Source organism: Lichenostomus cassidix, chromosome 3 (genome assembly GCF_008360975.1).
Source record: "Lichenostomus cassidix isolate B80296 chromosome 3, HeHo_3.0, whole genome shotgun sequence".
In the NCBI taxonomy this organism is placed as follows: domain Eukaryota; kingdom Metazoa; phylum Chordata; class Aves; order Passeriformes; family Meliphagidae; genus Lichenostomus; species Lichenostomus cassidix.
In genome coordinates, this window is record NC_139483.1 from 97,516,813 (window position 1) to 97,543,041 (window position 26,229).

The 26,229-nt window shown below is 41.2% G+C and overlaps 1 protein-coding gene and 1 long non-coding RNA gene across 2 annotated transcripts in view; one reads left to right on the forward strand and one right to left on the reverse strand.

The window, feature by feature from the left end:
* Window positions 1–18,169, reverse strand: part of ADAM17 (ADAM metallopeptidase domain 17) — a 35,582-nt gene extending 17,413 nt beyond the window's left edge. The window contains exons 1-6 of the mRNA XM_085056833.1: window positions 17,943–18,169; window positions 5,620–5,752; window positions 3,980–4,113; window positions 3,000–3,088; window positions 833–1,001; window positions 168–298 (exon numbers count right to left, since the gene is read on the reverse strand). Coding sequence (XP_084912959.1) covers window positions 168–298; window positions 833–1,001; window positions 3,000–3,088; window positions 3,980–4,113; window positions 5,620–5,752; window positions 17,943–18,039 — 753 coding nt within the window. The 5' untranslated portion in view covers window positions 18,040–18,169. The remainder of the gene's footprint in view (window positions 1–167; window positions 299–832; window positions 1,002–2,999; window positions 3,089–3,979; window positions 4,114–5,619; window positions 5,753–17,942) is intronic.
* Window positions 18,170–18,442: 273 nt separating this feature from the next.
* On the forward strand, window positions 18,443–22,073 carry LOC146440269 (uncharacterized). Its single transcript, XR_014851100.1, has 2 exons — window positions 18,443–18,492; window positions 18,552–22,073. It is a non-coding gene; the product is annotated as an uncharacterized LOC146440269 (long non-coding RNA).
* The last annotated feature ends 4,156 nt before the right edge of the window (window positions 22,074–26,229 follow it).

The following is a 26,229-nucleotide window of genomic DNA, read 5'->3' on the forward strand; positions in this document are numbered from 1 at the left end:
TTCATTATAAAATATTTTTAAAGCATGATTTAGCACTTTCCTGGGTAAAAGCTGTGTGTACAGACGTAATATAAAGCTGTATGTTGTTTTAACTTCGTATCACTGTGTTTTCCTGCACCTATTCTGGCAAATTTTAACAGGGCAAATCTGGCAAATTTTTCACTTACCAAATAGTTTATAGTGGTGCTCTCTTCCCCACGGCCCATGTACTTGAAAAAACGATGGTCTGCCACTACCAACATCTTGCACGTATTTTTGGAGTTCTCTGGAATGGTTCTTTTCTTCCGATGGGTGCTTGCTAAAATATTTCAAACAAAAGAAACACTCAATGCTACTACCACTGCTGAGTCTATTGTCCTTATTTAAACATGAATGTGAGTGTGAGTGGGCTTCTGGGAGGAGAATGGGGATGTTTCGTTTGGAGCTTTTTTTATTTAATAACTATTTTTAAATATTTTCTTCCTAACAGTCCTCAAATTTACTGTAAGCAGTGAAACTGAGTTATTCATCAGATTTACCTATAAAGCTTTCATGGCCATCACTGCAGCCATATAACACCTCTCCTCCTCCTGTTCCTAGTCATTACCCCAACTTCTGCTGACACAGCAAAGGACAGAGGAAAGAGGGACCAAAAACTGTCAAAACCCCACCATAGCTCAGGATGGATTCCTTGAGTGACCACAGAGGCCAAACAGAACCTGCTGCACAGTGCCCAGAAGTACAAAGTTGTTTTAATAGGCATGAGGAGGAGTGCTACCTACTCATCCCGACAGTGAATTTAAAGAGCTAATTCATTTCAAAGATGCTGCTCTCCCAAGGTATGAACACTCACCTTCATTTTGCTTCCTGTCTTCCAGTCCTTTTGGCAACAGTTCATCTTCATTCAGCTTTAAATAACCACACACTTTGGGGGACTGCAATCTTGAGAAATCCTTGATATCTTCAGATCTGTAGACTAGTAGTCTTTCATCTTCCACATCATCTACAAATCTCCACAGTGGCTGAGAGGACAAGAAGAAGTCAGGTACACAGTAAATGCAAAGTCTAAATAAGTACAAAACTTTATGTATGTACCATCAAATCTCCACAACTTTCTGTGTACACACACAAATGCACTTCACCTACAGCAACAAATCTACTGATAAAATGACATCCCCAAGAAAGCCAACAGAATTCAACTCTCTGATCCTACATGGGAATCCAAAAGCCTAACAGCATCTTAACAAAGTAGTGGCAGCCACCTGATAAGGCCATAGGAGACACAATTTTTCTTCCCCTCCAGAATACGAGCAAGGTGAGGAGGCGTCTCAAGTTCCTCTGCTCCCCTCTGTAACAGCAAGGAGCCACAAGGAGATCCTTAACTGTGCTAACAAATGCACTGACCAGAAGCACAGGAGGTGACAGGTAACAGAGAGCTTTTAAACACACAGCAGAATGTGGGACCTTCGATGTTCAGTAGCTACCCAAGTCACTCATAAGCATGAAAATTTCTCCAAAACCAAAGAAAACCATGAAATCTCAAGGAAAGACACCAATTCCCATAGCAAATGCATACAATCCATCTTTTTACTTTACTGACAAGTCCTGTTAGAATCTGAATTCTAATGCTACAGCAACACCACCAAATACAGCACGGAAAGAGTCAGTTCTTTGGCCAAAGCCAAGCAGCACAGACTGCCTACATCCACAATACAGTGCACATAGCCCTGGGTCTCCTCTGGCCCTCAGGCAGTGCCCTTGCAACTTCAGCCAGCCATTATTTACACACTCTGCTTTCAGTTCACAGCAAAAAGGTCCCAAAACATGAAGGTTGTGCCATGCCAGCAGCCACAGCAGGGTGGCTATGGTTTGCAGCACAAAACAGTTTCACACACTAAGGCAAGGTGTGTGGGCAACAGTGGTTTACACAAAAGCCCACAGCCTTTCTAAATGGTACACAACTACCATGGAAAAAAAAGGCAGGAAAGGGCAGCTTTGCCCGTGCTACCTTTGGGGAGTAGACTCAGGCATGCTCCCTCTCTGACTGAGCACAGCAATCATCTCATCCAGGGCTGATTAGTGGCCAAAGCTGACCTGGGGACATCAACAAGTCAGAGGCTGCACACCATTGCCTGCCCTCAGCTGCACAGGCACAGCCAGCCAGGAGCAGGGGCTTGGCTGCCTGGAAAGCCAAGGCACATGTACACTGCTCTGGACCACAGACACGAAAATGCTTCACACCACAATCAAACAGCTACTCTGTGTTCTTAACATAAAACACAACTACAGTGATTTGGGCATTTTGATCACATTTTTATACTTTAACATGCCTAGATTTCTCAGGTCTACCCATAATTCTGCATATCCTTGGGTTTGGAGACAATTACAATATCCATATAACACTCAGCCATAATTACTGTTATTCAGCCATTCTAATACTGCTTGTGTCTGGGAATATACTGCACTGAACAACTCATTAGACAGTCTCTAATTATACATTTGTTGAATATGTTTTTTTTAACCAAGAGTTCAAAATAACACAAGCAATGAAAATGGTGAAAAACAAGGGAGTATGGAAAAATACCAGATTTTCAGATAAAATATCAGATTTTCAAATGAAGCTCTAAGAATGGGAAAACTTCCAAGACATAACAAAGCCAAAGTTTTAAAAGGCTTCACAGACATCGACTCTGTTTAGATTGCCACAGTTTGTTAGAGGTCATGATCATCACTAATTATCCATTTCTGTTTCTAAAACCCTTTCTTGTTTAAAACATACCTTCTCCCTGATGTATCTAAAACATTTAACTGTCACAGAATGTCACTCACTAATAAAAGTCAACATTTGCAAGCCAAATTGGTTTAGTATTTCTCTCCCTCCTCCCTACTCACCCCAAAACAAACACCCCTACCAAATCTAGTTTGAGCTACAGAAGTGTCATCACAACTAACTAGAAAGAGAAACACCCACAGGAAAAGAAGGTGGTTGTCTGGATAGAGTTTTCCACAGCAAAGCATACCTCAATATTGTATTCTTCTCCATCAGTATTGATTCGCACTGTAAAATCTTCATCCCCAATATGTGCCACAACCTTGGAATTATGCTCTCCTTTAACATAAGCATGGAAGAATTAAATTAATTCATCTGTTTGTTGGGAGTTTTTAATTGTTTCTAAACTTCATGACAAATTACCTTCCTCAGTATCTGTATTGTTCAATTTAAAGAAAAAAGAAATTAATCAGCACTTCCCCCAAGTCTTAACTTCCCAACAGTCATAGTCAACAAGACACAGATTTAACAGACAATTTTGCAGAAAGTGTTGAGATGGCTCTGGGGATTAGTAATGGGACACACAATATTTCTGTCAACAAACGCAGTGTGCATCTCACTACTATCAGACAGCAGTTTCATGGCGTCAGTCAGCCTGCATTCCAGTGGAAAAGACTCACCACATCACAAAGGCAACACAGAAATCAAAACAGCTTAGCAGAAGCACTAGTACTGCATGAAAGTGAGGCATGGTATCTTTCTTCACAGAAAAGTAAGCTGCAAAAAACTATCTTTAACTCTTTTAATTGAACAGTCTGGGCATCACTGCATCACCTCTACCTCAGCTTTGTGTTCTGGGGCAAGGAACATTCAAGACCTACATTCCAGCTGGAATTAAAGCTACCATCAGCATTTAAAAAAATAATAATTTGCAAGCCGCCGCTTAAGTAAATTATACCTTTGTGTTCTGCCAAACTAAACACAAGAGTCCTATCTTAGGACCTTGATGCAATAGCTCAAATAAACCCTACCACCCACCAAACCTAAAAAAAATCCCCAAACACACCACAAAAACAAAACCAGAAAACCTAAAGGGATAAGAATTACATTTATTTCTTCATCCTAACTGTATCTGATGAAAATGAGGGAAATACACCATTTACTCTGCCCAAGAGACTTGAGCAAAGCTGTGGTTTCTCAGCATTGACCCATAGTCTACTTCATACTAACCAACAACATGTCCGGTGAAAAAGTCTTGCCATTGAACACGATACTCCTTTTCCTTGCCTTCCCCATCCACAATTAATGCTTGAAATTTTTCTGAAAAGTGTTCAGCAGTTGCAGTTAAGTATAATTTAAAGTGCCTGTAAAAGAATTTACTTAAATTTATTCTTAAGGAAAGTATACACATAACAGATACATTCAATCTCCATTTTACTGAGGGTCCAAAAGAAGTTAAAAAGCATTAATTCTGATAATCAGGCTACAAAAACATATACTGGGTAATTGATAACTGTAAATATTTTAGAGTTACAGTTGTTTAATAAAAAAATAAAAATAACCCCCAAAATCCAAAACAGTCAAAGTTGGCTCATGATGTGCCTTCTCCATTTGCAGTCAAGCAAAACCAGTCACTGGTAAATATTTTTTTAAAAATTCAGATGAAGAAGTTTTGTAATCTGTTTTAAATTAAATTATCTTAAAGTTCTTATTTTCTGACACAATAGACGCAGAAGACAATAAACAGAAATCTGAAATCTGTACATTTTTTACAATATTTTGTCACAAAAACTAAACACTATCCCAAGAAGTAAGCAGATAACCTTCCCTGGAAGAAGCCTCGTGGGCTCTTGGTTTATGTGGACTTTGGGTCACAGATTTTTGGCATGCTCCTCTGCAATTATTCTATAATCATCACTGGTAGTATTGCAATCTCACCATAAAGCCAGGGTGCACAAGGCAGTGCAAAACAGGGACAGGCAGACATCTCATCCCATCAACCTTTTATAATTGCCCCTCCAAACTTAAAAATTGCCCTTTGAAACATCCAGAGATTCAAAAGGTATGCCTAACTTGCATGATAGCTGTAGATGACACAGGGGAAGACACATGAGAATACAGAAGACAAAAGATGTCAGATGAACAAAAATCTATCTACATTTGTTAACAAAAAGTGTTATTCTCACCCTGCTTCCCATTTCAGATTTACAATTTCAGCACTAAAATACCTGCAAGGCACTTTTCTGACTCTCAAAATACAATCCTTGCAATCCTCAAGCCTCCTTCCTTCTCCTTCCCCTTTCACCTGAGCTTTTATTTCCCATCTTATAACAAAAACAAGCAAACAAACAAAAAAACAAAAAAAAAACCCCAAAACCAAAACAAACAAAATATAGACATAAGTATTTTATTTAATGGGCCATTTAGAGTCAGTAGGAAAAGGATTAAACCTCCTTGAAAATAAATACAGTAAATCTCTTGGGCAACACACCACAGAGACTTCCCAGACTGAAGGCTGAGATTTTCAAGAACCAGAGGACAGTCAAGAAGTAAGACAACATTGCCAGATGAGCTATAAGTGGGAACCAACACAATCAGTGGAAGTAATCTACATGAAACTAAACCTAAGAATAAAGCAAAAGAAATCGTAAATCACTGTCACTTCAGCCATCAGAGCAACAAAACATAACTTATTTTCCCCTTTCCTCTGAGCCTCTCTGAAGTCTGCATATAACCATGCAGATCACTAACCTTGAACTGGCCAGTCATGACAGAAACCAAGACAACTATTTCTGGGTTTGAAACTGTGCATTATTCATCACAAACTGAAGGAAAATATTATGCCATTTCATTCCTGATGATTTAATTACCTTTGCAGGGCTGAAAAACTTAAGAGCCTCTCTACGTGTGTCTCAGGCTGGAGGTCCCTCTTCCTCAGGGAGTGTTGCTGGATGCTAGACTGAGAGAGGATGTCGTAGTCTGAAAGCATGGACTCAACTGTGTCTGGAAGACCAACAAAGAAAGTTTTTATTTCAAAATACTTTCTTTCCAAACGCACACATTAAAAAAAAGAGCAAATCAGAGCCTCCTGTTTCAACAGCAAGACCACAGTTTGCTCAAACATTAGGATAACTATTGTACATTTCCGTAAAGGTCCATTTTGCATAGGAAGTTGAAATCATAGAGTGAGACAAGACAATCTAAGAGAGACAAAGAGTTTGGTTCACTTTTTCTACAATTTCTGAGCAACCAACTCATCATTTTTACTGCCACAGCAATGCAGATCTAATGCCCTCCCTGGCTGCCCCTCAGAAACTAAATGGGGGAGAGTGTCCCTACTTCTCTGGGGTGATTTACTCTCCACACCTGCTCATCCCTGGCTGATACCTGCTTGCTTTTTAATTAATAAATTCTTTTTAATTAAATCCACGTCTCTGATTGGCTTTTTGAGACCTAATTTATAAGAATCCCCTGATGAGTCTGAGGAAGAAAATAGTTTTACCTAGGAGATTAATTAATTATGCCAAATTAATCGCGGATTGGGACTGCATGTACTACCTTTCTGCCTAACAGTAGCCAGAAAACAGGTATCTGCATAACACAATCAATCAGAACTAACACAGCAACTCATGTGAGATACCCTGGTTTTTCAATACCTTATCATCATGCAAAACTCCTTTTCCTACTCCCAGCATGAAAACTTGTTCAGAGAAAGGAGACTAAATGCCTGAATTCCTATGGGAGCAGTACACAAATTACAAATTCAGGTCAATATTCTGCCGATGTTTCCACCATTAACAAGTGCACAATGACAACCGCCAACAATGTTTGGCTCCTGCCGATAAAGATAAAGCTTCCTGCTGCTTCGTATGGCATTTCTTCACCAAAGCACCATCCACACTCTTCCTTCCCTGGAGCACCCATCACCAAGTGACACACCCAACAACCACATTGGTTTCCACTGATAGATTCAGTTGCTGTTTACAGCCTTAATCCAGAGGCTCTTATTCCCACATTGCTCTTTTCCTTTTTAGCCAGAAGTGTTCACTCTTTCCACTGCACCAACTGAGGATTCAGATGTGTTTTACAAGAGACAGAAGGGCTCATCCAGACATTTTTTATTTAAAAAATTCCGTTTCTTTCCTCTCCATTTCCAGCTATGCTTCTAAACCAGACCTGACAGCTCCCAAAGTGGTTTTTTGTTAAGGAAGATGGCATTCCTTCAGACCTCTGGTCACTAGCTTACACCCCTCAGCAAAGCCACCTCATGTGTTTTATTGGACTTTTAAGTAAGCAGCACCACTAATAAGCTGTTTTACTGGCTCTTGTGCAACAAACCAAGATTGCCAACTTGAAATCTAGATGAATATGGCTCTTGAAATAATATGGTTTTTTTAAACCTGACACTCAGTGCCATCATTTATCCCCAAATCCAAGCCTCCAAAGCCCAGGAAAGCTTTAAGAACACATGCACTGATCAGGGCAAGGGAAGCATCTTGCTTTTCCTTTTGTGAGGGAGTGGGTGGGGAGAATGAACCATCAGTGTACAGACACACGTGTGCTTGTGTACACTGAAGTGAGGAAACCACAGAAGCAAAGATGACCCTCACAGCCCTCCTGGCCCTGCACCAGAGCCACTCTGCAGAGTGAGGGACAGGAGACACTGCCACTTTCTTGGGCAGCAGGAGCCACTGAGCAGCAGTTCCCAGGCTCTCCCTCCCTGACTGCTCCTCCCCGGCTCTTAAGCAACACAGGAAGGGCAGTGCAGTTGCGATTTCCTGATTTCTGTTTACAGCCCAGAGGTCGAGAGCACCTGCAATCGTGTGTTTCGGGTTGTATGCAAAGACAAGTTTCCATCATCCTCCTTTCTGTTGTGGGGACTTTTTCCTTATGTGCCCCACTGCTGCATGCCAGTCAGGGCCTTCACTCAGCTTACCATGTGCTGCAGAGCTGGTTCACTAGAGCCACGCAGTGAGCAAAAACCTAAACCCTCTCAAAACAGCCCTTTATGTTTAAAAAGTCTGTTCTAATTAATTGCTTTTGGTCTGGCACCTGCCCTCATCCAGAACTACACAGGATGGGGGTAGGAACAGGCAGGGAAATCAATTCTGAAAAAATCTCCTCATCAAACTGTCTAGTTCTGAATTCTTTTAATCAAACTCCAGATTCTCTCACCACCCTCAGCTAAAGCTGACCCCTCAATTAAAGTGAATGTTGATATACAGGATATCAAACATGGGTTTGTGATACAGACCAAGTGTATGGTACGTGAGGCATGAAACAAGAGGTGTGGTACCACTGCCACACTGTTCAGGGGCTTGCCAAGCACAAGGTCTGCCCGAGAGGCACAACCCCAGCTACAAAACACTACTGTCCTTTTCCACCTCTGCCTTTGAAGTACAGAGCAGAACCAAGGGAAAGCCATGCCTTTCAAAGAGCAAGACGCAGTCGCCACTATGGCCAGACAAAATGCCTCAGTTTCATGGCAAGAGAACTGAGAAGTCTGCTAAAAATACCAGGTTTTTTTATTTGGTAGACAAGTCCTGCTCCACCTGAATATACACAAACACCCTTCTGGAAATGCCTCACGGAGACACAGGAAGGGTAGTAAGAACAAGACCTAAAAATTCATGAAGATGAGTAAGATGATTCTATTGAAATAACAAATGAAACACAAGGCACTCCCAGTTCCTGTAACCCTGAAACAAGAGTGCACTTGTTCATATTTCCTCTTACCCTTCCTAAATTTGTTTGCTTTTTGTTTTACTTACAACATAAGTAGAGGCTTAAAACATTCTGCTCCCACACATAATCTGTTAACTAATTACGGTATCAGACAGACATGGAAAAAATACACTGGTAATACACTCAAATCAAAATTTTTCTGAAAAATGTTCATACTGTGAAAATGAATTCATGGCCATGGCTTATTGAAAATAAAAGATGAAGTGTCATTATTTTAAACAAAACACAGAGCTGTACAGAGTCCAACTGTACAGCAGCCTGTGGATGGGAGCCAGAGAGAGCATATACTTGACTTTTTATTCAAGTTTAAAGATCTTTCTGGGATTCGTTCCTCATTATCTTCATTATTGTCCAAGAGTCATTTCCCGTGGGCTTCAACAGCCCTGACCTGACTCAGATCTTCCCAAAACACTTATTTGCAGTTCCTTCCCTTTCATACCCTCCTTCATTCCTTTCTTTTTAGGGAACACCTTAATTGGATCCTGATATGCCAAGTATTTATTTATTTACTGTCACCAGCCTTCACCTCATTGTACTTTCTTTCCTGGAGGGGAAACCTCCCAAGAACATACAGATCTTGGGTTTGTAAGAAAGACAGGGAAGGAACATCAGTGACAAAAACAATATCCCAAAGCTCTTGAGAAGAAATCCACAGCAGTGATCCTCCTCTACCCCCAGCTTTGAACTCACCAACTCTTCCCTCTTTTTTTTTCCACCTTGTTTCTGGGCTAAAAGTCTCCTGGCACCAGACTTTGAGGCTTAACACAGGAAAGTATCTTTCCATAAACTGCTCCAGCACCGAAGAGCTCAAGAATGCAGTGGGCAACAGCCTAGCTCCCCGAGTTGGAGGCCACTGCATACATTTCAAGAGAAGTTTCTCTTTCAGTGCTCAGCTAGCAATTCAAATACCAATGTCACCCTTCTCCAGCCAGCTTGGCTTTCATAACCACAACAGTAAATTCCCATGATCTCATGCCCCATCTATTGCCTGGAAACCAAAAAGTAAATGTGGCAAGTCAACCATTTCGTAAGCATTCTTTTGCACTGCATTATTTATGGAAAGGTTAAGCTTATCTAGAAGCATGAAGTTTTAATCCAGACGATATAATTAATATTTTTTAAAACTCTCTTCAAAATTATCCCATGAAAGAAAATGTCCCTACCTAAAGCTCAAGATCCAATATTAAAAAAAACAAAAAACAAAAAAACCCTTTTGTGATTTAAAAATTACCACTAGATAATCAGTGGGGTTTGCAGGAATGGTTGCATTTATTTCTCCCATGATCCCAAAGGGAATAAAAGCAGAAATAAGTTTTCTGTCAAAGGCACTGGAATGGGAAGACAAGCCTACATGGAACAGTCCTAGAACAAGCACTGCAAACACCATCAGGGAGGATTTTGCAGTGGGACTGTTAAATCATTGTCATCTCCAAACCGAAAAAAGGGCTCCAAGCTGTATTTCATGTGGCACTCATCAACTACAACTGAGTTCTGATCTCAAGCTGGCTTCCAATGGGTATCCAAACCTATCAAAAGCTTACAAGCAGTTGACTAGTAATTATTTTTCTGATTCAGCTGAGGAGTGACTGAATAGTTGAAGGGCTCCATATTCTTTACTGTTACTGTTTAATTTTATGTGCTCTTCTTAGTACATTAAAGTATTTTACTTAAAGTAACCAAATGAAGTAATTTGAAATATAATTCAGAGTCTCAGTCAGAATTTTGACCAGGAAACACTGGAGTCTTTCCAACCTGAACCACAAGAGCTAAAGCAGGTCTCCATCACCCCACACAAAACAGCTGCCCTTGTGTTTGTGGAAACAGCCGCTCACTGGCTGCAATACAGCAGGATCGTTTGGCTGCAGCAAATATATTCATATTTCAACTGGGCACACAAACGGCCTGTGCCAGGCAGGAGGTGATACAGTCATGCCTGACTGTTTGTGGTACCTTCTCTGAACGGCTTATGTTGCTTTTAGGAGACAGCTGATGAAGAGAGGATGCATTGAGGAGGTTCATCTATGGGAAAGCTGTTCTGTAATAGCTCCTTGCACGTGCTGTTACATCTTTCTCCAGCACATCTGGCACAGAGCCATTACCAAAGGCACAACACAAAGTGAATTGAAACACTTATCCCACACAAAACAGCCCATGCTTTTAACAGTTTAGATAAATTATGTTTACTTGTTTCCACTGAAGAGTGGCTTGCTATTTTGCTCATCAAAAACATGTAAACAGAAGAACTCGTGTGAGAAACAAGTTCAAAGCAAGAACTAAATACATGTTAGCATTCTAATAAACCATAACAAGATAAAGGTTTACACTCTGTTTGAGCACATTTCTGGACAAACCTGTTAGTAGGAATGGCCAGGCACGGCAGCACTGCTGAATGTTTTAGAAGGCATGTTTTTCACTTGATCCCAGCTGCACCAAACTTGTTAAACCACGTGAGAAAACAAGGTGCCCGAATTCAGTTAGTTAGCAGCCTCGGGGTACAGTTACCCAGCCCTTGTGCTGAGAGGGCAGGGATGCTGCTGCTTTACTGTCCACCAGCTACTCCACAGTGCACTTCTGCAGTTACACGGGGCAACTCCTCTCTCCTTATCACACATTCAGACATGCCAGTGATGGATATCATGGAAAACTAACAGCTTACTAAATACCCTTCAGCTCATCTCAGGAAAAACTTGCTCATGTAGCTGCACCTGTACACTACTGCAAGGTTTTTTCCCCCACAGTAAAATAAACATCTGTTTCTGGGCAGTGGGAATATTTCCTTAAGGGTGCAAATTCTGTTTAGCAGAAGCTGTACATAGTTAAGTTGATGTTTCTGGTGGTTTTGAATACAGCTGAATACCCACAATGGCTCCTACATGTTACTTCACACACTTCCAACCTTGCATATTATTTCCTTCACTAATCACTTCTTAAATAAGGACCAGTGAGGAACAAAACTTATACTACTTAATAACACAGTCTGTCCTATTAATGACAACAGACCACTTTTTGAAGGAAAAAAAAAATGCAATATCCTGCCAAATATGGACGTTATAAGAAATAAGGAAGTCTACTGAATTAACATCCTCATAATCAAAGCGAAACAAGGGCAATGCAGCCATTCCTTCGTACACCAGAACAGCATCATATGACTCAATGCTCAAAAAACCCCAACACGACCCACCCCCAAATCACATGCTCTCATACATCTTCCAGAAAGGAACTGCCCAGTCACAGCATGCAGTGTTCTCTGGAAACAGATCATCTGTCTGGCTCCCAAAAAACTGCAAGCCTCACTGCTGTGCAACGACACCACATCACAAAATCCTGCTGTGTCACAAAATAAGTTTGAGTGCAGTTGATTCTAGGTCAACACTAATCACTGTTCAGACTACACATGTAGGACCAACCCCTTCACTTCTGACTGTATTTCTTCTCCTTGTGGATACAACTTTGGACTCATTCACACACAAACTTCCAAAATTCGAGGCACATCACAAGTACTGAAACACAGAACTTCACCATTTCAGTAACAACCTGAAAAGGTGAGAAAAGAAATCAAGGGATACTATTCTCTTCTTCAACACCTCAGTAATTATGGATCAACATCTACTGGGTGGCAGCTGTAGGTGTCTCCATAACAGAGCCCCCATGCCTTCCCATCTCCCAGTCCATGCACCTACATAGGTTAAAAATGCAAATATCAAGGAGGAAAGAAAAGTATAAATAATGCACATTAAAGCAGCACAGGAAGACAGGGATGGATATTGTGAAGAGAAGCAGGGCACAAGTGACAAAAAGATGGGCAGTGCAATCACATGTATCTGCAAGAATAGAAGGAAGACATCAGGAAAACCTTTATAACCATCGAGAGGGTTGCAGGACATCCCCAAAACAAGCAAGTTCATGTGCTGCACATGAAAATCATAGAAAAGGACAGCAGGATAAACTGCTCTTTGTTAAAGAAACCTGGCTCTTGGTTTCACAGCAAAGGACTTTCCATCATCAGCCTGGCAAACAGGCAAACTTCGACTCCAACAGTTCATAAAAAAGCTGGGAGTGGGGAAATCAACCTCTTTACAACAGAAGTTTATATTTAACTTCTATCTCAAAGACAAATCTCTGCCGACTACTAAACACTCTATTAAATCCTAATGTAATGTCAGCGTGCCAGAGTGTTAAGAGTATGGCTGGCTGTGCTGCCTCGCTTGGCCCTTCCAGCCACGGAGCAGAAATCCACGCTGGGGCTTCTGCACATGCACACAAAAATTCCAGAGTGGCAGAAGCACGAAACTGAGATGAGTCACTGCTGCTATCAGCAATGTACAGCAGCAGTGAAGTTGTCAGTTTCTACAGTGGGGGAAAAACGAAACCACCCCAAATCTAAAATGCAAACAGGAATTTTACTTTTTGTCTGCTTAAAGGTCAGAACAAATTGGCACTACTGAAAACCAAACTCATGCTGAGCACTGAATTATGTTCCCATTACAAAAATCTTGCAATAGTTAACAGTAATTCTTATTAATTAGCATTTAATGTAGCACTGACATTCTTCTTTTTGTTGACCTTGAGCACTTCTCTCAGAAATTAAAGTTCAATCACTTTTTTCAGTTGGAAATGGAAACATTGAGAGATTCATATGAACAAATTAAAACAAACGTAAGAAAAGTACTTAAAAACCTTGATATTAAGTAACTTCATGGAAAAGACTGCTAATCCACAACACAAAAATAACACTGATAATTTGCATTCAATAAGGCCATGTCTACACCAGGCATTTGCTGTTTTTATACAGAGACAAAGACACTGCATCAACAAATTCCTGCAATGATTTTGAAATAATCCCACCACATCCTGGGCAGGGATCACGTGCTGTGGGATTGTGTCCTTGAATTCTCCACCATGTGATGCATGGTGAGAAACACTCTCAACCTTCAGCATTTGGGGACAAACTGCAAAACCACTTTCCTCTAAAACAGTCATCTTGCTTCAAAGGATGTCCAAATGGGGTAAGAAACTGTAACAAAAAGGCAGATGACAGTACAGAAACGAATAATTTGACCCTCACCTAAGGTCTGGCCTTAGTCTTCAACAGAAGCTTCAGTCCAGCAGGACAAAATTTAATCTTGCATAAAGATTTCTGTTACTTATTATCTCACTGCACATTCTTGACACTGAGCTAAACTTCCAATCCTTTAACTCTATGGCAGCCAGTTACATTCCTGGACTTCCTGCATTTTGTCAAACCAAGTGCAAAGAAGAATTCAAAACTGTCTGTAAATCAATTTATACTGCCCTCTGTATGACTTCGCTCCCCTAGTTTATTCATCAACACCACTAACATTTGCTTTTTCACTCAACAACTTCTAAATCCCAGTCTTCTGATGTGCATTAGGTAGGTTTGCTCTGAACCATTTGTAACAGGTCATTTCTCCAGCTCAAAACAATTGTTCTGAATTCTGTGTGGTATTTCTGCCGTGTGGAGAAAAAAAGGGCAAAAATCAGGTTACCTGCCTCAGATTTTATTAGTCCAGTTTGGCAGGTAGGAAAAGACCCCCAGTGAGTGATTCAAAGAATATCATCTGACCAGCATAGGAACAACTATCTTATTTTAGTTCTCTGCCTAGCTTCTGACAAAAGGTTCTCATTCAAAAGAGGTAACAGTAGAGTAAGACACATTTTACATCCAGACTCCCTTGGGGGTAATCCTGGATACATGCTGCTGAGTGGCAGCACACAACTCGTACCACTGTATCATAATAGAGATTCAAGCAGTTCTTGAGATATATTCAGTGACCTACTCACCTATTCAACACCCAAGGTGAATATTTGCACTGGTATTCAAGTACGTTAAGCTCTTCTACCATTCAGATATGCCTGAACTTCAAGACAAACAGCATAAATATTTTTTAGCTATAAAAGGTTATCTTCAGAGAAAAACAAAGAGAAAAATTTTGAAAGAGCTGACATTAATTTTTCAGGGGTCAAACTACAGTATCAGTCACTGTATTGACTAGTAGAGTCCCACTTCTCTAGAAATTAATCCTGATGTCAACATAATTAAAAAGAGTATACCTAAAGACAAACTGAGCTGGATACCACCCTGCCTTCACCCCTCACCTGGAACTCAACCACTTCCACCCACCAAAGAGGCAGGTGCTTGGACAGTCACACTGTGAGCTGCTCCAGAATAAAAGAGAAAATACACACTTTACTGAAAAAAAACCAAACCAAAACCACCCCCCCCCCAAAAAAGGGAAAAAAAAAACAAACCACAAAACCAACTAAACAAAGAGATTAGCTTCCAGGCAGCTCACATTCCATGAATGTGCTCACAGGAATGGGGAAGGGATCAGAAAGCTGAGGTCAGGATTGTTGCAGTCCCATTTTAGATCAGTTTAGACTCCTGGATCACCACACCCTAAGATTACTTCAGCTGAAAAAAGCTGGAAAATGACCTACCTCTTTGTATCACTTACTCTATTCTTTGTCACATTCTTTTTTTTCACTGCATATTTTTTTTCCTCCTTGAAAAACTGAACTCAGACTAATAAACAAGAAAGTTCTTAACAGAAATCACAAAATGTTAATTAATGAAACTTCCTTAAGGATACTGCTCACCACACATCTCACTTCAGTTCCCAAAAATCAAGCTGTGGTTAAACAGAGCTTTCAAAATAATAACACTGAAATCATCAGAAGGAAAAGATGGTATTTAGAAAACCAAGCTATAAGATGAAGACAACAGAACTCCAGCAAAAGATGAACATAAAACCCCAATAAAATAGGCAAAGGTATTTTGAAAAGCAGCTTGTAAAAGGCATAAAGCTAATACTTGAAATACTTTTTATTTTATTAAAAGAAATCAGGCAGCTAAATAACCAAAAGGGCTTGTAAACAAGTAAGCTGCACATACAACCCCAAGAAGGGATGCTAAAGGCCAGTACCAAAAAGTAAGGCAGAAATTGACCGTAGCATTCACTGCAGAGGAGACAAAAAAGTTCCCCAAATGCTTGTCATGATAGGATGTATGTAAAGACCTGTGTCCGAGACTCAGGAAAAGGGGCTTTACAACAAGTCTAGAAAATCACTAGTAAATCAACAGGATATGAATGTATGAACCCAAGAGTTACAAAGCACTGAAAACCAGAACTGCTCAACTACTAACTGTGGTGTGGGACGTCATTGCCACTGATGTAGTGCAGAGGGCCTGAAATGACCAATTTCCACTGCAGGTACCATCTAAGGGCCCAAACAACAGACACATTCAGTGTCCTGACCTGGCAAACAGGTAATAATAGCAACAAAGTGTAAGTTACTACACTTGAGGCTAAATAAGATACTAGGGAAGTAGTGCCTTGTAGATACCAGCATTCTGAGAGAATGGCAGTAGTGTGTGGATAAATGGAACAGCTAATGTAGCACACATGGATTTTTCAAGCTCCCTCACAAAGTACTTTTGTAAACTTAGTTTACTGGACAACAAAACAAAACATTTGATGAAATTCAAGGTGTGAAATAACACATGAGGAAAATAAATCCTCACTGTATTTACACAGCAAAGTATTTCAGTACAATTATTACCACTCAAAAAAAAAAAAAAGACAAAGAGAGCTTGCAGTGACTATTAAAGGCCAAAAACTACTTAGAAAGCACTTATGCTACCTTTGTATTACAAATGGTGCTGTGCAGCCCTGATCATACATCTCAAATAAATAAAAATGCAACGCAAAATATACAGACAAAAGTAACCAATAAAATCACGATTTTTTCTTCATACTAAGATATATAGAGTAATATTTTCTCACTTTAAAAAAAATAGTACAAAGGACACGAATTGCATAGGTATGTAAGTAATTAAAGGTGTGAAAAAAACTAATAATTCTTCCATATTGACCATTTCTGCTGCCAGAAACAGTCAAAATTTAGAAACAGAAGAAAGGACGTTTTCCTCCATGCAGTATTTCACAAAATTGAATAGTTCATAGTCCAGGCATGGTGGTACATGAGCCAAGAACATAAAAGCTGTCAGAAAAAGACTGCAAAACTCATAGCAGACAGGTCCTTTGGAAGGCATGAAGATCTGACAGCTCAAGATGCAACCTCTGCTCAGGACCTCCCTCACCTGCCTAATGTTGAAAGGACACGCTCTGTTTGTTTTGTTTCTATTACACTTCCTGGAACATCCACCACTGAGCCCCATCCTTCCCAGGTTCCTGCAGCCACCAACTGCTGAGGTGTGCACAGAGCCACACATCCACCTCAGGGGCAGGAGAGAGGGCAGAGGTGCAGCCTGGACGCCTGTCAGGACATGTGCCGAGAGATCTAAGCTAAGAAAGGAGACTTGGGGCAGTCACTGCTGGCCTCACCAAATGGAGACAGGACAAATATCTCTGTGTGAATGCACAGCTGATCAATCACTAGAATAGTGTTTGGAGACTTGTTTGCAGACAGTTCAGCTGTAGATTTCAATGTCAGCATTAATGTCAGCATTATCACATGTGAATGCCCATCCTGCGTAGTGATGGGCTCAAGGAAAGCAACAGAACTAATCACAAAATCACTTCTGCAACTTTGATTTTCAAAACCAGGGGTTTTCATGCAAAGGCCAGATAACGCCTTTAAAGGCAACAAAAATTTTGCTGCTCCAGTGATGAGGAACCGTGGCACAGAGAGGAGAAAAAAATGGAGCAAAGACATGGACCCAAGAAGTATTTCAGACATGGGTTTCAAGGGCAACACACGGCCGCTGCGTCCTGCAAGAGCCCATCTGCCATCTCAGTAATAGGCTTTTGCTTATCAAACCAAAGTCTGCAAGTTCTTTATTGCAAAGCAAAAGCTTAGATGCAAAACTGTTTGCAGAGGCTAAATAAAGCAGTGGCTCTCCTCCGTGTCAAGCTTTTCGAGAGGTCACTTCCAGCTCCAGTGGCTCAGGGCTCTCTCTGACGGTGACTCTCCACACAGAACCATGAAGGGAAGCCATTGAGGTGATTTTGCCCACAGAGGTTGGCCAGTCTCCGTCACTGGAGACAGTCCAGAACTGCCGGGATGCAGTCCTGCGGAATGTGCTCCAGGATGACCCTGCAGGGGCAGGGAGACTGGGGCAGATGACCAGATGACCACTGCGCTCCCTTCCTACCCGACCTAGTCTGTGGTTGTCCCGCCTTAACAGAACGCAAACTCCTGGGAGGAAAACTCTTCACAAGACCTCGAGCGTGAAAACAAAGGTGTCTCCTCGGCTCCCCGCAGAGAGCAGAAACCCCAGACACTGTCCATCAGCGATCCTTCAGCGCCAGGGCTGCTCTGCCCAGCCCCACACAGCACCCATCGCTAACTAACCTGGCCGTGCGGGGGTGCCGCGCCTTCCCCCCGCCCCGCCGCAGTGGTCTCTCCCTCTTTCTCCCCTCTCCTCCCCCCCTCCGCGGCTGCTGTGGTCGCGCCCTGCCCTCACCGTAGCGCTGCGGGCGCTGCGAGTGCCCCAGCGCCTCCAGCCCGCCCGGCCCCCACAGCAGCACCAGGGCCGGCACCAGCCACAGTCGAAGCCTCATGGTCCGGGCGCGGCTTCCTCCGGCACTGCGCGCCCGCCCGTTCGCATCCGCTCGGGGCAGCTTCGCCCTCCGCCCGCCGCGCCGGGCCCGCCGCCCTCCTGGGCCCGCACCCGGAAGCGCGGCACTGCGCGCGGGGCACTGTGGGGCGGGCGGGGCCGCCATCTTGGGGGCGGGGCGGGGGAAGGCGCTGCGGCGCCGTGAGGTGTGAGGTGGCGGGCGCTGTCTGCATGGGGCACGGGCTGTGGCAGGGGGTAGGGGAGGGTGTGAGGTGGCGAGCGCTGCCTGCATGGGGCACGGGCTGTGGCAGGGGGTAGGGGAGGGTGTGAGGTGGCGGGCGCTGCCTTCATGGGGCATGGGCGGTGGCAGGGTGTAGGGGAGGGTGTGAGGTGGCGGGCACTGTGAGGGTGTGAGGTGGCGGGCGCTGCCTGCATGGGGCACGGGTTGTGGCAGGGGGTAGGGGACTACTGTGAGGCGTCTGGTGCAACCTCCCTGCTCCTGCACGGTTATCCTAGACCATATGGCACAAGACTGAATCCAAACGGTTCTTGAATACACTCAAGGACGGAGACAACGCAGCCTCTGGACAGTCTGTTCCAGTGTTTGATCACACGCGCAGTAAAGTTCTTCCTCATGTTCAGGTGGAACTTCCTGAGCATCCATTTCTGCCCCTTGTCTCTTGTCCTATCCCTTTGTACCACCAAGAGGAGCCTGGCTCCATTCTCTTGACACCCTCCCTTCAGATAAATACATTGATGAGGTCCCCTCTCAGTCACCTCTTGTAGCTGAACAGGTCCAGTTTCCTCATCCTTTCCTCGTAAGAGAGATGCTCCAGTCCCTTAATCATCATTGTAGCCTCTGCTGGATCCACTCTAGGAGCTCCATGTCTCTCATGTACTGAGAGGTCCAGAACTGGACACAGCACTCTAGATATGGCCTCACCAGGGCTGAGTAGAGGGGCAGGATCAGCTCCTTCCACCTCCTGGCAGTGCTGTTGCTCCTGCTGAGGGCACTTGCTTTCTTGAGACATCCCCACCACAGCCCCCTCATGGTCTTCCCGGAGTGGGAACAGACTCCTGGAAAAGGAGAAGGCTCCGGGTTCTGCAGCCCCTCTTCAGGGACAGCGAGGGGTGTGGACCAGCCTGGACAGGACCCTGATTCTTTCAGATCTCACATGCTCAGCAATGCCACTCACAGCAGCATTTGCAACTTCTCTGCAGCCCCTGTGAGTGACTTACTCAGTGACTTCACAAGGTTTTGTGTAGTTTCCTTAGCTCAACTGCAGATTGTGGCACTTAGTACAAATAAACGATGGGTCCATGACTCAACTGTTCCCAAAGAGCATGCCTTATTGAGATAAAAGCACAGAAAATGTACTTGAGTTACAGCTGTGCTGTAGTGTTACAGTCAAGGTTCTCCAGAATTAGCTCAATCTCTTACCTTTTTGCATATGCCTCTGGCAAAGATGATTACAAGTGATGTACTTGGCAAAAATGGAGAAGTGTCCCCCTTGCCCATTCTGCTCATTAGTTAACCTGGAATATTTAAATAGCATCAATAAAATTACTCATTTTTCATTTTTTCATAAGACCATAAAGGCAGATATAGTACTTGAACCAAGAGTGTGTCTCCTAGCTCTTGTCCCCAAGGATGAGAAGATTATAAGAGGTGAAATCGCTGGGGAAACTTCCAGTGGGTCTGCCTTGCACTTCCAACAGTTTGCATCTAGTGACTCCTGAAATCAGAGGTTAACAGCCCTTGCTGTATCTCCATGCATATGTTCAGTTGACTTGGTGCTCAGGAATTGCCACCTGACCATGAAGAATTTCTTTACTGTGTGAGTGACTGGAAGAGATTGTCCAGATAGGCTGTTGAGTCTCCCTCACTGGAGATATTCCAGAACCACCAGGATACAATCCTGTTCCATGTGCTCTGGAATGGCCCTGCTTGAGCAGGGAGGCTGGACCAGATGCTCCACTGTGGTCACTTCCAAACATACCCATTTTGTGATTTATGCAATTTATGTGATTTCTGTGACCTACTGCTTGTAAACTTGTAGCATCCGTATCATCCTGTGGCAGGGAGTTCCACAATGCCACTGTATATATAAACAATCACTTTCCTTACTTTCAACTTGACATTTTGTGACACTATCTCATGACCCAGTTCTGCTTCTTGCTTTGGAAAGTACAGTACATAAATTTTGCCTTCTCTCTACCAGTCATGGCATAGCCTCCATGAAATCCCCTTGCAGTCTGGTAAGGCTCCTCTTGCAGACTGACAAGTCCAAGTGAAATCTCCTTTTTTCCAAGGAATTGTTTGCTGCTATTCTATGAACTTACCATTTCTGCTATATCCTGTTTGTGATGATGATACTGGAATTACATATGGTGCTCACAACAGAGACACACAGTGGATTTATAAAGTGGCATAACAATATTCCCTACCTTGTTGTCAACATTGCTTCTGAATATTTCTGATATTCAATGTGCTATTGATCTCCACTGAGCTGGCATTGTCCTACAAATAACATTAAACTTCCCAGCTCTCACTCCTGATGTGTAGTGATCAGTTCAGATAGCATTATTCCACATGTGATTTAGGACTGTCTTTTCCTCATGTGCATGACTTTACATCCATCTGTCTTCATGACCATCTGTCGTTTTCCTGCCAGGCACTGAGGGCTCTGTTCAGTTGCCTCCATGTGGGTGTCCAGTGCTATTCCAGGTGACACAGAGGGTCTGACTGTGGCTTCAGAAGAGCCTGGAAGTCCCTGTAAAGTCCTATGCCAGAGCCAATGTGTCCCCCGTATGGTGGAGCATCAGTGTGAGTGTAAGAGCCCTGAATAGAGGAAGATCTTTCTGCAATTCTCAGCCCCACCTTTTCTCTCCTTTTATGAATAACACGATATCATCAGCAATCTTTGTCACTCCTCACCTTATTCAGATTGTTTATGAATAAGTGCAGAGATGTGAAGGTGCATTAGTGACTTCCTTTTATTGTGAAAACTGACCATGTACTTAGTCTTTTAAGTGCAGTTCTATCCATGCTCTTATCCCGTGGTTGTTTAGCCTATCTAAGAGCCTTTGGCAAGAAAGTCTTCAAAGTCTTTCAGAAATCTCAGCATACCTTATCTCTGCAATCCCTCTTATCCAAGTGATTGCTGACACATTCAAAAGACCTCGATCTGATTTCATAAGACAAGACTTCTCTTTGCAAGAATAATGTTGACAAAACCCTTGTTGACCTTTCCCTGGTAAATCATATCTCTTCCCACATATGCACTAATTATAGTTGTAGTAGTCTGTGCAGAATAGGTGTCACTTTTAATTGGCACTAGTTCTCCAGCTTTCCCTTAGAAACAATTAAAAAAAAATAATGTATCATTTGATACAATCCACTTCTTAGATGCCAATAAAGTTTTAATTTTAAGCAAGGATTTATACCACAGTTAGAATTTCATTGCACTGCTAGAATTACTGCATCCTTGAGTTTCCTGGGTGAACAGCATCAAGAATTTGTCATTGTTTGTTTTGTGTATTCTTAATTAATGAACCTCTTTTTAAGTCAACATCTCAGTTTGAAATAGATCAGAGATAAGGCAAATGATGAAGTGTTTCAGCAGAGGAACACAGACTCAGGAAGTTCTCTTGGGTTTTCCACCTTGGCTTTATCATGTCTCGGTGCTGTTTTTGTAGCCAGTTTGGTTGGTGGGTTTCAGCTTCTGGTACCTGATACACTTAGATAATTGAAATTATATCAGATTGTCTTGAAAATTATTTATTGAGTTTATGCATTTTATGACTCTTTCCTTTGATGTCATTCATGAGATCTGCCATAACCCTCTCAGTTACAGATTTGACTGGGGCTTTTTCCCAAATGAAATGTCTTGTTTTGGTTAGTCTTCCCTTGTGTGTGATTATTCCATGTTTGTGCTTAATCTAAAATGTTTTCTGGTTTTTGGGTTTGTTTGTTGGCATGTTTTGGATGTAGTAAAGCCATTCTGAAGTAAGTAATAAATAATTTTCCTCTATCCATGTCTTGATTCCAGTGACTTTCCATAATTTTTGACCTCCGCTGAGTACAGAGTTGAAGTTTCGGGTAGATGATCTTCACCAGCTTTCCAAGATCTCTTTTCAGATTAATAACTAAACAAGTGCTCATCATCGTGAGTATTTGGTGAAGGCTATACATAGCATTTCTAAACATCAATTTCTATTTGCCATTTTATGAGATGTAATTTAATATTGCAGGATCTTTCTGCAAGTCTTAGAATCAACTTTAAATGGAATTTTTTGGAATAGCGTTGTTTTACTGTGAACTATTTATCCCAATTTTCAGATCACGTATTAGGCTTCAGAGGTCCCAGTACAGATCCATTTTTTTAATTGAGGGATGAACTATCCTATCTCTCACTGTTTTGTAACATGTGAAGGAAGATACAGAAAGCCAGGTAAAAAGTTTCTTTTTATCACTTGAATTTTCCCACTGACTATGTTTGTTTCTTCCATTTACTTCTTATCTCAGAAGGACACTTTAATAATAGAAGTTGATTGCCTGTAAATATTTTTAGGGTTCTAGAACTGTTATTTGGGTTTTGACAGAGCCCATCACAATGGGACTTGTTAGATTAAAGTGTTTAGACTATTGCTATTTAATAATTGCATGCTAGTATCTAGTAATTATGAAAATCGTTATTGATTTAGCAATATTGTTAATTCCACATTAGTAACAATAATTTATTTAGTATCAGTAGATTAGTGTAATGGCATGTCTTAGTGTGATTTTTTTTAAATCTTTATTTGTTTATACAAATATATCATCTATATTTGTATAAATATAAATATATAAATATCTATATTTATATAAATATATAAATATACAAACATAAAGTATAGAAATATAAAAAAATTAAAATATAAATATATACAAATATAAAAATATTTTATATATATATGTATATATAATATATCAATATATAAATATAGTAATATAAATTTGCATCCAGGACAAAAACACTTTTGGAGGGTGTTGATACTCAGTATTAATGGAAATGCATTCTTTCCTTCCCACAGTAAGGAATTTGAGCCATTTTATTGAGTTCCTACATGAGTAGGGACTAAGCAAGGATATGATAAATACATAGGATATGATTATAAATTAATGGGAAACAGCACATAGTGTGTTTTGGTGAGGAATAGCACAAGTACAGCACATTGAATAAAAAAAAGAAACAAAAGAATTTAATATACTTAGCCAGTGAATGTGCTTCCCTGTGTTAATAATAAAAGCTGGAGATGTGGGGTGACAGCTAGCTGGGTAACTGATCCTGTTCAGAAGGGTTCCTTTAAGAACAAGTGTTTGCTAAAAGAGGTAAACCCACTACCCAGAGTGATTAATAACATATACAGTTTAGTAGTTTGCTTGGAAAGGAAGGTGATTTCTGTGGCACGCCCTGGAGGAAGATGGTGGATTACTTTTGTTTTGTGAATGTTTGAAGAGTAAATGATCCCCTGAGGAAAAAGTCCTGATCTTGGTTCTGAGCTAAAGAGATAAGCAGAGCTCCTCCCCGCCCATGTGAGAGATGTAGGCTTCAAAAGCTGGATATTTTCCCATGGGAATTATTGAAACCCATATTACATGTGGCTTTTGAATTTATGTTGCGTGAAGTCCTGGGAAGTGCAGGAACTTAAAAGAAGTGTTCATACTTTGGGAGAAGGATGGAATGAATGAGTTAATAAGTCTCTTCCACTTTTGTGATCATCTGCAAAAAAAAAAAAAAAAATCTTTAAAAGCACTTGAGAGTTTCTCAAAGAGAAATAACCTCCAAAACACAGAAAAAAAAAAAAAAACCCAACAGCACAACATCATCCATGTTTATGTAACACAAGGAGGCCTTCGTGTTTGTTTCACACCATGGAACACAGGACCTAACATCAGGAACAGGTTTGCAAGAGTTAACAGACAGAAGACTCATACACTTTGGTCTGATTGCTGAAGTTGTCTTCTCCCTCTTGCTGATCAATGAGATCTGGATTCCTGTGGCATACCACTTCTGAAGTTTCTGTAATTCCTCTTTTCCTTAGCTCTGTTTTCTCCTCTGTCCTCTTCCATATCTGTATTTCACCAGATCATCTGACTTAGTCTCCTCTTTTATCTCTGTAGACGTTTTTCTTTCCCATACAGTTTTTCCTTACTTCAAAGGCCTCACCCTTACTTAGCGCTGTTTGGCCTATTGTCACTTTCTAAATATGTAAAATAGCACTCCACATTAGTGACCCAGGAGTTTATAGTACATTTCCCAACATTTCTCCTACCTACTCAGCAAGACAGAAATTTGGCTACAACTCTGCAAATATACATATTCCAATATTTTCTGACTTTGAGGAACTTCTATGGTCTTCTGTGGTCTTCCAGAACTACACAAATGTGCTGCAACTGGACTGATTTACCTGCTGTGCTAGTTTTGAAATCTGCTATTACTGCATCACAAAGGAAAGCAGAGACCAACATGAGAGAGGTTTTTAAAGGCAGAAGCAACCTGAATTTGTTCTTCTTTATTGCAAGCATGTGTTCTCCATAATTATAATAACACATAATGCTTTTCTTCCCTGAAGCATATCAAAGTTAATCTTCCTAGGGAGGGAATATACTCTTGTGAAGTTACTTCCTGCTACAGTCTTTTTAAAATCCACAAAGAAATTACTTGGCCCTGCTTTCTGACACAAAGTGGTCCCTATTTCTTTTATCTGCCAGGAGATGGTGCTGCCAGTCTTCCGTCTCTTCCTTTCCAGTTTTTAGGAAAGGTGGTATATGTTTATGTATAAATAATGAACATACTTCTCACGTCTGATTGGTGCACTTTTGTCCTAATAGGATCTTAAGGCAAACAGAAAACACCTTTCCATATTTAAAGCTTACTACTATCTTACAACTGGACACACGTATTTAAGATTCATCAGGTGTCAATGGCAAAGCCATTCAGGAACTTTCCAGAGTTTTTTTGTGTTCCACAGCAGGATGATGAATATAAACCACTTATCTTTATGATTTTCTGGGTAGTTTCAGACATTCCTTTCTCACCTTTACAGACATCTCTGGATACACTCTGGCAAGATGTTTCATACTTTCACAGGCATCCCAGCCCGTTGAGAGAACAAGAGCTGTGACACTACTTTAAAAGGAAGCAAGATGCAGTTTTAAAACTCATCCTAAATCACTTTTTGTAGTTTAGACAGTTCTGTTAGCATAAATGTTAACAGGTCATGTGGCTTCTGTTTCCACTGAGCACACTTCACAATATTTAGCCTGAAAAGACCTTGCAATGTATAATGGAGAGACATATTCTCTTCTGCTTGATCACATTATATGTCTGAATGTCACAGAACAACATGCTTCCTTTTAAGTTCAAAGGATCCATTTCTTGGCTTTGTTTATTTGGTATCAGATTTTCTTTTCACCAGTGCAATTGTTTGGTAACACTCATGGCTACAGTAAAAAAAAAAAAAAAAAGAAAAAAGAAAAGAACTGGCCCTAATTTCAAATTCCCAGGTTTTGCTATGTTCTGGTTCTAAAATACATCCTGATGATTTAACATGTATTCTGGTGATTTCTCTTACCCACACAACAGCTGTCACAGACAGTGGTGGAAGTTAACATCTCTGGTATCAATTCTTGCTTTTCAGAGGACATCAGATATTTTTACTGATTCTCTTTTCTCTCCTAAGAAGAAGCTTATGTGGTGTGAAATTTAATAGAAGAGAATCTAAGTACAAGGTAAATGTATTTCTTCTGGGCGTTTTTGATCAGACATTAGGACCAGGCATTATTCCAGGTGTATTGTTAATGTAAAGGCAGCTTATGTGGACCTTGTGGAAAGTAATGAAATGTGGGCCAGTCTCCAGCTGTGCTGTTTTGGTGTATGAGACATAGAGGGAACTGACTGCCAGTGTACTCTAGGAGCCCAAGCAAAACCTGACAGCTGGACAACTGGATACCTACCATAGTTTAAAAGAAAAAAAGAAATTAACTGATTTAATTTGCACGTTTGGGTTTGGAAAGATCTGCTTGCATTCTACCTTATGCAAACTGCTTTCATTCTACATTTGTGTATATAAACACATTCTGTCTATATATCCACATGAACAGTCCCTGTTTAGGCTTAGAATTGTATGGGAAATTTTATAAGAGACA